The 12742-nt window shown below is 40.8% G+C and overlaps 1 protein-coding gene across 2 annotated transcripts in view; it reads left to right on the top strand.

The window, feature by feature from the left end:
• prkcab (protein kinase C, alpha, b) overlaps positions 1-12620 on the top strand; it is a 91560-nt gene extending 78940 nt beyond the window's left edge. For both annotated transcript variants that reach the window (XM_018670836.1, XM_018670829.1), the window contains 9 exons: positions 1555-1695; positions 1820-1993; positions 2595-2686; positions 3075-3137; positions 4106-4244; positions 5465-5545; positions 6368-6475; positions 8273-8413; positions 10017-12620. In XM_018670836.1, the coding sequence (XP_018526352.1) occupies positions 1555-1695; positions 1820-1993; positions 2595-2686; positions 3075-3137; positions 4106-4244; positions 5465-5545; positions 6368-6475; positions 8273-8413; positions 10017-10181 (1104 nt within the window). In that variant the 3' untranslated portion in view covers positions 10182-12620. The remainder of the gene's footprint in view (positions 1-1554; positions 1696-1819; positions 1994-2594; positions 2687-3074; positions 3138-4105; positions 4245-5464; positions 5546-6367; positions 6476-8272; positions 8414-10016) is intronic.
• Positions 12621-12742: the final 122 nt, after the last annotated feature.

Here is a 12742-nt window from a genome sequence, read left to right as displayed (position 1 = left end):
AAGAACTCTTTCCTCACTGGATTTTATTGTCATTTAAAGGATTTTTAGGTGCAGAAAGCAGGTATTTCAGGTATTTTACAAGAAAAAAAAGAAAATAGAGAAAAGTATGAGTTCCTTTATCCTTTTCATCTTTTTCAGTCTCCACAGATTTGCTGGAATGTGGTTAGCCATCACACATAAAGAAGAAACCCAGAATAAAGACATAAGCATGTGAAATTAATGATGATACAAATTATAACATCTGTATCCCCATCCTCTAAAATCCAAGTGATAATGTAAACCTTGTTGTAAAACTCAGCTCACTTCACATCTGTCTGAGACCTGCTGATTTTCTTTCCAGCTGTCTCCTCTGGGACTCAATTACACCTGAAATTAATTAACTGCAATGACTTGGTGGCATCTATACACCCAACAGTACTCAGGTTCAAAGTGGGAATCACTCTCCCTGAGAGTATTTCCTCTGTAACTGACACAGCTAGCTAATGTAAGTGTTAGTCTGCTGTTAATTGACCCAGCCAGATGTACAAATAGAGCAACTTAACCTCAGTCAAATAAATATGTGACACTTAAAATGTTGAGTATATTGCCAGTTGAGAGTGGAGAAGCGGTTGGCCTGGCAACAGCCCCCTCTATGCCATGCCGGTCGCCTGCTCCCTCCGCTCTATCTGACAGAAACAGACAACCGCTGGAGCCATGATGGGAGCTGGCAGGGTCCTAATTGCCCTTTTTGTTCAAAGACACTTGGCAGGCCAGTCATTATAACAACAGGGACCCTTGCAACACTAGCACACCCCACCCCCACCCCACTCCGCTGACTGCCCACCTCACAATTTCCCACAAAAACGTACCAGTAGTGAGAACCTGCTGGAGTTCTGTGAAGATGTCTGAATATAACAAAGAAAGTGGAAAAAAAAATAGCTCACCATGTTCCCTCTGCAGAGAAAGAGACTGAACAGAGGAGCTTGATTTGCTGATATGCAGCTAACCAGTATTCTGTGATGATGAGGGATGTTAGTGAGTCCACCATGACACCTTGTAGCAAATGATACTGTAATAACCGCTAAACGGTTACAGAGCTTTTCATTATCTTTTAGAATGTAATGGCCAGCATGCAAAACACTGTAAAAATATCTTCAATGGGACTGAAAATGTAATAAGAATTTCAGTTTATAATAGCATAACTGTTGAAAATGGGAGATAACCTTGATTAATATGGTACAATAATATGATACATTCTTTATTTAGTTTGTGCATTGTTATTTTTTAATCATAAATATATTACATGTTGCACTTCATCATGAATTCATGTCACTGACGGATTCTTGCATTTTCATCCCATTTAGTGAGATATTTTTTATTACATTTTAAAAAAGCTTTTGTTGTAAATACTGTTGCTGAGATTTTATTCATGTTTCAGGTTTTGGTTTTTTTTTTTTTGTGAATGCTATCAGATAACTATCAGACTGTGTCCTTAAAATCTAACATGACACACCCACAGCAGCTGACAAATACTAGTGATTTAATGCTATTTTTGTTGTGTGTTGAACACCACAGAAAGCCAAGCTGGGCCACGGTAAGAAAGTGATCACGCCGTCAGACCACCGGCGGTTCAGCCTGCCTTCAGGTAACATGGACCGGGTCCGACTCAGCGACTTCAACTTCCTGGCCCTGCTGGGGAAGGGCAGCTTCGGGAAGGTGAGGACATAACGTAACGGGATGCTAACAATTGAAATGCTAGTATTTGCATGGTGTATTAAAATTTCCGAATCTATGTGATTCCTTTTGACCTTTGACCCATGGCGTCTCTGCATGACTGCAGGTAATGCTGGCAGAGATGAAGTCCACAGAGGAGCTGTACGCCATCAAGATCCTCAAGAAAGATGTGGTGATCCAGGATGACGACGTTGAATGTACGATGGTGGAGAAGAGGGTCTTGGCTCAGAGAGACAAACCACCTTTTCTCACGCAGCTCCACTCCTGCTTCCAGACTGTGGTGTGTAAAAAAAAAACTATAAAAAAAACTCATCTACCTGATGCACACTTCCCTACACCGCTGCTGAACTGCTTCATACACAGACACACAAAAAAATCACATTACATTATTTAGATGGTGCCATTGTGCTCCTTCATCATTCTTTCATTAGCCATCCATTCAATCCCTGGCATTTCAAACCGGTGTGTGTATGTCTCCCTATCATTACATCTGTATTTTCTTTTCCTACTTAGTTTATTCGCACTTTATTTGCCAGTGCCCCTGCAGAGAAAATTGATATTGAGTTGAGACCAACCTTGAATACGAAGTCTCCAGTGTGACGTCAACTCTGCGTAGACAGAGTGACTCAAGGAGTCTTCAATAAAAAACTACATTTACTGATCAAAGCTTGCTGATTTATAATGCAGGTGTAAAACCTGACCGACCTGCTAAACTAACAGAAAGGATCCTGTTTGACATTTTCATATTTCTGAAAGTGAACCATGTCTTTCTGTAACGTACACAGCTGTAGACCATTAGACAATATTATGTGCTGTATACATACATTATATGCACTGCTCTTTTTGTGGTCTTTAAATATTGTATCTTTTTTTTTTTGTAGGATCGGCTGTACTTTGTGATGGAGTACATTAACGGAGGAGACCTCATGTATCATATCCAGCGTATGGGCAAGTTCAAGGAGCCACAGGCAGTGTAAGGACACTATAGGTCATATGCAGACATATTGTAAGTTTTAAGGATAATGATGATTTCCTGCAGGCAGGGTAAATGTTAGATTTATACATTGCATATGTATACACACAGAGGTGTGGTGTGGTATTTTGGGGACATTTATTAGATAAAACTAGCAGAGAGATGACAGGAAATTAAGGGAGAGGAGAGATGGGGGATGATGTGCAGGTCCCCGTCCAGATGAGAACCTTATGGTTCACAGTCAGCCCACCGAGTTATTAATACTTTTATTAATACTATTTAGGGCTTGTGTAAGGAATGCTTGTGTGTTCCTCTTTTGGGTTTAGTAGAATCACTTCAGTGGCAAATTTCTTTTGTGAAGATGTTTTACTGTTTTCCAATTTTGCAGGTTTTATGCCGCAGAGATTGCTGTCGGTTTGTTTTTCCTGCACCGAAAGGGAATCATCTACAGGTGGGTGGCTCGGCGGGAAGCCAGTTTTTACAGCGATGAGGCATCAACATTTGGCTCAGATTTTTAGATGTACATGTTTGATAGCGTGGTAGTGCATGAAACTCAATTGCTAGGAAATCCAGAGAAGAATGTTTCATCACAGAGGTTACTTAGAAAATAGATAGGAGAAAACTTGGAGAAAAACAAGGTAGATGAGGTGAAGGAATGCAGAGCCGTAGGGAACTGAAGTTAGACGAGGTAAAGTGGTTTCGACACCAACTTGGAGACTGACGGGCAGAGTAAAGCAAAGAACAAGAGAATCAGGAGATAAGAGAGATGAATGAGGAATGAGAAATTAAGAGTGGGGAGGAGAAGTAAGCAGGTCCAGAGAGAGAACAAGAGTGAGAGAAAGAGATTAAAAATGGACGTGTACATTTAACCTTGCTGGTCTGTCTGTGTTTAAACTACAGAGCTTAGATACCCTTAGGAAGAAGACAAGTATTAAATCCATACTAATCACCCAGCTGCAAAAAGCAGAAATAAAAAGGACAGAGAGAAGTGCTCAACACAGACTAAGGTCACCCTGCTCCTCTTCAGTCCTTCAGCTAAGGACTTACATCCATTCTTCATATCCCACGACCAGCCTGTGTTTGGCATCCTGACTCTACTCTGTGATAGATGTAACTGCCAGAAGTGGTGACTGAGGGGAAGAAAATGACACACAGGCAGAGACACAGGCTGTATTGTAAGAAGCAAAAGGAAAAAGCACAAAGGAAGCAGGATGAGAGAGAAATCATTTCAGGTCCAGACATTTTGGTTTATTACCCAGTGAATGATGTGTGGTGTGAGCAGATAAACTGCTCAGACAGAGAGAGGTGGCAGTGGTGTGGTGGTGGCTTGCACGCAGAAAGAGTATCAAAGCGGTCACAAATCCAGACCGCAAAAACGCATCCACATAACTAATACTCACAACCTGTCTCCTGCTGCAGGGACCTTAAACTCGACAATGTGATGCTGGACTCCGAGGGCCACATCAAGATCGCCGACTTTGGCATGTGCAAGGAGAACATGTATGAAGGCATGACCACACGCACCTTCTGCGGCACTCCAGACTACATTGCACCAGAGGTGAGATATCTGTGATGGGGAAACACGGCCCAGATTACAAGAGGGACAACTCAACAAAAACCAAGGGATTATTCGCCATCTTTTTTTTTTTTTTTTAGACTTTTCTTGTCCACAAGATTTTGTGAATTTTAATGGTGTGCTGTTCTCATCCACGATGATCTTTATATTGAGAGAGAGATAGAAAATGACTTTACAGAGTCGTTTCAAAGGATAAATAACAGATGATTCACTGAGGGTAATGAGATGTTTGTTGGAGTGGTTATATGTGTGTATATATTTATACGTGTATCTGTCCACTCACGTTTGTCTGCACTGACTCATGAGGGAGCTCAGTATCTCACAGGTGGGAAGTGAGGGATGCCCTCCCTCCTGGTTGCTCATGGGAAACTTCATCATCTAGACAGGTCATCGTCAGGACCTCCCGGGCTTTCCATATAAATAAGTCACAACGACTCAGTGGGCTTTTTTTTATTAATAGCTTTGTAATGACCTCATGAGCCATCTCTTTGCCTTTCTGACACCTCATACATCTTCCATTTATGGCCTATAAATTTTTACTTTTCATCCCAAGAAGTAACCTTTGACAGGATGGAAACCCGTAGTTTCGCATTTTCTGATTAACCATATCATTAACACTCACAGATCTTGAGTGGATGTGAGGTTTTTTGTAATTTTTTTGTTGTAAGCTGAACCACAAATTGTAACTTTGTGAACTGCATAAATTGCTGCGTTTCTGTGTCTGTTAAAAGCAAGTGCAGCTGTAATTTAGCCCTTTGCTTGTGTGTCTGCTTGATTATTATTGTGTATGTGTGTGTGTGTGTGTGTGTGTGTGTGTGTGTGTGTGTGTGTGTCTGTGCCTGTGTGTGTGTGTGTGTGTAGTCTGTGTGTGGGAGGGAGGTGTAGGATGGCAAATTGGATGGTAGGAGAAAGCGCTTTTGTTGTGGCAGCTCAAAATAGCTGACTGTATTTAATGGTGGTTGATTTGGTTTGAGTTCAGATGAGAGAAATGCCACTTTCAGTGCGACTCTGATGTCTTTACTGTAACACTGCGGAGTTCATCTTTACCTGACAGTAATCAAACACTGATAGGATGGAGAGCAGTTTGAGCAGCAGAGATAAGACCTTGTTTTTAATAGTTATATTTCTCTGCATACAGAAATTGGGTAGTGTGTGTATGTGTGATCAAGTTCTTAACCTTTTAACTTTTTCTTCTTTGTCAGATTATAGCATATCAGCCCTATGGAAAATCAGTCGACTGGTGGGCTTATGGGGTTCTTCTGTATGAGATGCTGGCAGGACAGGTAATATGTTCACTTTTACTGCATCAGTTCTGGTCTATACTATACATTTATTTGGTGTATATCCATCAAGTTGTGCTGTAACAACAATATTAATAACTGATTTCACTCACTAATCAAGTTGGAAGGATTCGTTGCACTCCTTTCTTTTGTCTTGCTGTAAATTGGAAATCTTTGAGTTTTACAAAACAAGGAATTTGTAGATGTCACCTGTCTGACTATAAGAACTGATTTATTGCAAAATAATAAGCTTGTTAACTGAGAGAGTAATTACTAGTTGCAGCTCTTTCAATGATAGAGACTAGCCATTTGATGAAGGGAAGAGACATAGAAGGCCCATATGCTGTATTTTCTAAGATTTTAGATCAATCATAAAATGAATCATTGTAATTCTTTACTATATGAAATTATACAAATGATAAAAAAATAGTTATCACCAGAAAATAGAAAATAATTAGTCCTAATAGCTAGTGTTAGGTTTGTCTAGATTTTCCAGGTTTTGTCCGAGTTTATTTAAAGGAGGGAAAATTATTCACCACGCATGATTTATTCACCACAGCAGCTTCAGTTGTTAGAAACTGTAGGCAACACGTGTCCTTGGAACAAAAAGAACAACAATAAAAATGGATCTTAACTGAGTAATGATATACTTACAGTAAAAAAAAAAAGTAAGTAATAAATATACTTGGATTTATTTTTTATTTTCACTTTTAAGGCAGCAAATGTTGTGATAGCACATAGAGCTGCAAGTATAATACCTAGAAAGATAATGTCAGTCATCAGTCATCACTCCCAGCTCTGTGACTCTGTGTTTGTCCTCCACAGCCGCCGTTTGATGGAGAAGATGAGGATGAGCTCTTCCAGTCCATCATGGAGCACAATGTGTCCTACCCCAAGTCCATGTCGAAGGAAGCTGTGTCCATCTGCAAGGGGGTGAGTACCGTTTAAAGGAACGCACAGTATAGTTTTGAAAAGCCTTGACGTCTCAGAATCAGGTGTCAGCTACTGAAAAGCATCGCCATCAGCTGCCATGCTGCTCATCAAAGTAAAGCTGGAAACATGATTTGCTGAGAAGAATAACAAGGAATGTGGTAGTTTTTTGCATTGAAAATGCTGCTATTTGACAGCTTTAATACAGTCAATTTTCATACTTTACAGACAAGAAATGAAACCAGTGATTGCCTGAGCTGTTGGAAATTAAAGGGGAACTCTAGAGATTTAGCATTGCACCTCAATAAAGGCATGAGAGAGATTAAACAATATCAAACAAAAGCCATGCTAGTGGCTCTGTGAGGTATTAGTTGGGCACAGAGGTGCTTTAAGCTAAATGCTAACACTAGCATGGGAATATAATTATGATGACAGTGCTAACAATGCTAACATAGTGATGCGAAGCAGGCATAATATTTATCATGACAGCCTGCTAATATTTGATAATTAGCACTAAACAGAAAGTATAGTATAGACCAATAGATCAGCATTGCCATTTATAGAGGCAGGCCGCTAACATGGCAGCAGATATTTTGACTTTTATGTCCAAGAGTGTGCCACAGCTAAAAACGCTGAATCCTACAGTTCCCATAAAGCACCTTGTAAGTGTCTTTCATTAGATCCTCAAAGCCTAGTAAATGTAACACAGGCTTTCTGTTATAAATGTGTCTCATAGCCCAAGTCAAACTAAGCTTGATGATATCATTTTGATGTCACCAGGGTTATTTTCTCAAACTTCAAACAGGCAATCAATCTGGAAGTAAAGTGTAGTCTTTTGGACCAGTAGTCAGACAGAACAAGCTATTCAAAGATGTCACCTTGTCTTTTGGGAGCTTGAGGTGGGCAATTGTCAGATTAATCAGAAAAATAATCAGGAGAGCTCCTCTAATCTAAAACCCTTTGGAAAAATGTTCAGTATTGTGATATATGTATTGTAAATCATCATCAAAACTAAATGGTTTCTTACCTGGACAGAGCTTGCTGAAGAGGAAGTGTGGTGGTTCAGATTTTTCTATATGTGATAACATCCATTCAGTAATATCCAGTATCTTTTTAGTTTTTTTTAAGTGTGACACAAAAGATGTCTTAAGTTTTCAGTTTCATCACTCTCCAGCAGTAAATCATTTTCTAATTAGATTTTCCCTCAGCACAGTGATTACACTCGAGTCTCAGATTTTCACGGCTTTCAGAAATCGTCTTTTACTGAGCGGCCACCTGTTCTTCTCACACCTGGGTATCACTTTCTCTGACATCATCACACTGAAGTGGCATCATGGTTGCCACCAGAGAAGATTCAATTAAGATTCAGTCCCAGGTCTGATCAAGTCTTTTTAATAACATACCCCGCCTCAGAGCTGGTGACAGAGGAGATTATCCTGACCCCTCCTCATTGTTTGCTTCACATCTCATTTCCAAAAAGAATGATTCATGGTTGAAATTAAAAGTGGCTGCTAAATCAGAAAAGTGAGCTAAGGAAAGGCAGCGCAATTTCCTGCGACTATTTTAAGGCTGGTTCAGTGAAAACAGCATGAGTGTCAGTCATAATGTCACTGATGTGATAATGTAATATAACGCAGGCTAGAAGCAAAGATTAAAAAGTGGATTGTTGATATATATGCTTGCTACACAGATAGTTCTTTCACTCTTTTACTCCCCTCACTATTTTTACCTTTTCTTTCCCTCGAGCACCAAACTGCCTCTGTCACATCTTCTAATCCTTCTCCCTCTGTTTGTCACCAGCTGATGACCAAACACCCATCAAAGCGTCTGGGCTGTGGCCCAGAGGGAGAGAGGGACATCAGAGAGCAGGCCTTCTTCAGACGCATCGACTGGGAACGCCTGGCAAACAGAGAGATCCAGCCGCCATTTAAACCCAAAGTGGTGAGTGATGCTGTGACTGTGTGTGAGAGAGACAGTGTGTGTTATTCTATTCTATCTATATATTGTACATTTTCTAGAAGTTCAGCTGCATAACAACATATTGTCATATTGTTCAACTTGACACATAAGGTTTCACACCGTTATGTCAAAGCCTCAGTCTGATGCACACAATCTTACTGTCATTTTAAATAACTTTAAGGTATATTTCCGTCCAAATTTTACTTAAATTTTAAGCAATTTTCCAACCCTGTGTGTTTCTATCAGCTGCTGTGTATGCACATTTTCTGAGAAGGCAGTGAGATTATTTACCAGCAAGATTATTCAGCAAAAGAGCACCAATGGCGCCAACTTGCTACAATTTCTTCCTCTGGTATTTCCATTTAGGTTCAAACACGCAGTTCATAAGGTACACAACAACACATCCAGTAGTGTGTTTTATTTCTCTCATGCTCCCGGTTTTTCCTGCCTTCCAGCGTTCAGAGTGTGATGCTAAAAATAGAAAATCACCAGAAAAGAAAAGCAATCTGTGTCATTCTTGAACAATCCAGATACTTCCTCAGAGAGTTTTTAAGTGTGTATACATCAATGGGTGCATATTGCATGTCTGTACTCCCATTCATTGGTGTAATGGTCTATAGTCGCTCAGTAGTGCTTGAGGCTGGATCCCAGCTGCAGCCACCCGCCCTGCTGCCACCAGCACCTGCCCCCCTCCCGACACCTAAACCTCCTCCTGTCACCACAAACGCTCCTTTTCTGTTTGCGCCCCCCACACCCCACCTCCGCATCCTCCATCCTTCTCGCTGCCCACAGAGCCCGAAGCAACGCAAGCGCCACCACAGAGGAGTAAAAATAGCTCTCTAAGAGCAGAGTTCCCTTTACTTCCACACAAGGGCCATGATAAATGCAGGGTTACACAGCGGATGTATCTGTCTCCACTCGCAGAGCAGGGAGGAAAACATTTGCCAAGAGTGGATCCATCCATTCAGGGTGGTGGGGTGCTGGGGCTTTTGTGATATTTTCACATTTATGAGCTCATACACTGGCGTCATTAATTGGTCTGAAGGGACTCGCAAACAAAAGATCCATCTGAAGCTTGATGGCTTGGCTTTTGTGATACTACAGAGCAGGCTGACATGCTGATATGTCTCCTGAGAAAATGCGTCGCAAGCAGCAGGTGCTGAAATCCACTGTAAACTACAGATTTGTCTTTGCTGCCTATCGCTCATTCTGAAGGAATTTAGCTCGTTTGCTTGCGAAAGAGTCGTGACTGTGCTGATGCACAGCAATATCCATATATACATATTCAGCTGCGTGAGACACATGACAGCCCCCGGTGTGTGCGGCTGCACACTGATGCTGATGACCTCCACTGTGGACGCCTGGGGTTAGCTTCTAATCTAATTACAACTTCTGCCCAGCTACACATTGGACTTCGACATTTTCCTGCGCCACCTTCCCTCTGGGAAGCTTTCTAATAACAGACTCAAGAGGAAAAACCTTTTAATCAGGAGCCTACAATCCTGTTACCATTAAACAAACTCCCTTTTTGTAGTGCAGAGATCAAACGATCAGTCCTTGACAAATGGTTTTTCATCTCTTTCAGTGCGGCAAAGGAGCGGAGAACTTCGACAAGTTTTTCACGCGCACCCAGCCCGTGCTGACCCCGCCTGACCAGCTAGTCATCGCCAACATCGACCAGAGCGAGTTCGCCGGCTTCTCCTACATCAACACTCAGTTCATCCATCCATCCCTGCACAGTGTGGTATGAGGAGGGGGTATGGAAAGTGGGGGGAGGATTTAAAAAAAAAGAAGAAGCATGGACCGTCACTGAATACAGGACCCTTCCAAACTCCAACAAACGTCCCGCTGTCAACAGACTCACATCATCCTCTAAAGTGTTCTGTCTACTAGTTATCAAATATCTGTGTATAGAAATGACAGAGGAGAGAGGAGCTAAGTGTTAAAATGTTATGTACAATCTGAAGTGAGAGAAAAAACAGTACATGATGGCACTGATATTTTCTGCATCATCTTCCAAAACATCTCATAATACATTCTATACTCTGTGTATCTCTGAACCCTTTTTACTCGTGTATGAATGTGTTTCAGTATCAGTCACTATCTCATTAGGTATTAAACATGCAAGTTCCCTCTCATCCCTCTTACGTTCCCCATCTTACTACGCAACAAGCTGCAATGCACGACAAGAACGGAACTTATTTTTCTGCTCTGTCCCAGCTTTGTCTACTTCTGAACTGCTACGTGTGTATATTATATTTATATACTCAAAAAAAGAGGTAAAAGAGGTAGTATACTGTTACATGAGTGCCAAAGTAGAAGTGGAAGAAAACATTTTTATTGCAGTTCTTTAAAAGTCCTTGTGGCTCCAAACAGCGCCAATACGGTACAACCCCTTTCACAGGGACCTGTTCATACCTGTCGCTTTTGTAGGACGTGGAACTACAGTGTAACCAAGTCAACACAGAGAAACAGAAGCACATTCTGCTTACAGTTACGAGCTATCCCGGGCCTTTTCAATGTCGCCAATAGTCAGTGGGTGGGTGAACGCAGGATATAGGGTCAGAAAAGTGTGGATCAAAGAGACAGTATTTCAAAGTATAAAGATGCTATTTCCATATGCACAAAAGCAGATCTCTGTTGCATGCTTACTCTCTGACTCTGTATGAGCTGTAGACTCTAGGATGCAGTACACGTCTGGTATCATTGTAAAGTTTAGTATTATGATATAAACTATGTTGATATATATTTGTTGTACGTTTTGAGGAGTCTTATTCTGAAGAGGTTTTTAATTGTTAAGGCGAAAGGTTTTGTTCCTGTTTTATGTTCTGCTTAACTTTTATGTCCTACTGTATGTCGACCTTTGTTTTTCTTTTTTCCTCTTCTTCTTCTTCTTTTTTTTTTTGTAAATATGTTTCAAATGAGATGTTTCAAAAAGAGAAGTTACTTGCAGATTTTATACTATGAACTGAATGTGCTTTTACTACCATAGACGGTTTGAACATTTCTATGTTTAGATTACCCCTAAGAAGAGATATATAACGTTTGGCTGAATCTTTGGTAGCTTTGGTATCAGCAAACCTTGTTATATGTATTTCCACTATTTATCCATTGTTTTCTACTATTCAGTGTCATATAGAGAATATGCAGCACCTCCTGTGCGGTTGAATGCCCTCTTGCCTTGGTTGTCTCAGGGCTGACTCCTTCTGTAACAAAAACTGAATTCAAAACCACATTAACGGTGTGAGGATTTCAGAAACATGTCTTTTCTTTATATATCGTGTGCATGCCTGAGGCGAGGCCTGATCTAAGCATGAGAAAGACTCCTGCATGATACAGAGATTCCCCTCTCTCCCCCCTCTCCCTCCCTCCCCCTGGTGTGGAGCATGGAGTTTCCCCACCCTTGTTGCACAGAGTGAGACAAACTAGTCCTGACGAGCATCGTTAGCTTCTCTGCTCATCATCTCTTCCCCCCTCGCTGTCATGTAGCCCGACCTGTTTGGCTAAAAAAAAACAACCAAAAAAAAAAAAAACAAGCTGAATTTTGAACAGACAAATATGTGTAAAATGTGTCTGTTGGCTTTTTGTTTCATGGTGCCAAACTGAGTCGTTTTTTGTTTTCAGTCAGGTGTGTCCAGCAGAGTTTTTTTTTTTTAAATATAAATATATATGTAAAGAGAGAGGCTACTGCTGCGGCACACAAAGCCACAGCAGAGAGGTTTCATAAAACTGCCAAATTTAGAAATGCTGTCTATTGTACCACAGCTCTTAACTCCTGGATTAGTTACTTAACTGTCACATCTGGACCAAAATGAGATTTAAAGGTTAAAAGAAAACTGAATGTTTACATGTCTCACATTGAGAATCTGTATCGGAGGAGGGATTTGAAACAAAAACCACAACAACCAAAAAAAAAAAACAACAAAAATTCAAAAAAAAAAAAACAAAACAAAAAAAAAACAACAACAACAACAATAACAACCTTTGGACCCATGACAGAGATAATCAAATGTTAGGCCAGTCAGGGTACAGTACCACTACAGGCTACAATTAGAGCCACAGGGATGTTTGTATGTGTTTCCTTTCACTGCCCCTGCTTTTGTTAACCTGGTTCTTCTTGTTCCTCTGTTCATTGTGGTATGACGGATACTGTGTATAAATAAAGTATGAAAAATATAGGAAATGTGAATCTGCTCTGTCTTATTGTTGTTTTCATGTGGGGTCAACTGGGGTGGGGGGTGGTTTGGGTATTATCAGTTTGGTTAAAGGGGGTTAAAGGAGAGCAGAGGCTTGTTCCTTTTAAGTGTCTGT

Source organism: Lates calcarifer, linkage group LG11 (genome assembly GCF_001640805.2).
Source record: "Lates calcarifer isolate ASB-BC8 linkage group LG11, TLL_Latcal_v3, whole genome shotgun sequence".
Classification (NCBI taxonomy): domain Eukaryota; kingdom Metazoa; phylum Chordata; class Actinopteri; family Centropomidae; genus Lates; species Lates calcarifer.
This window is presented reverse-complemented; position numbering and strand designations above follow the sequence as displayed.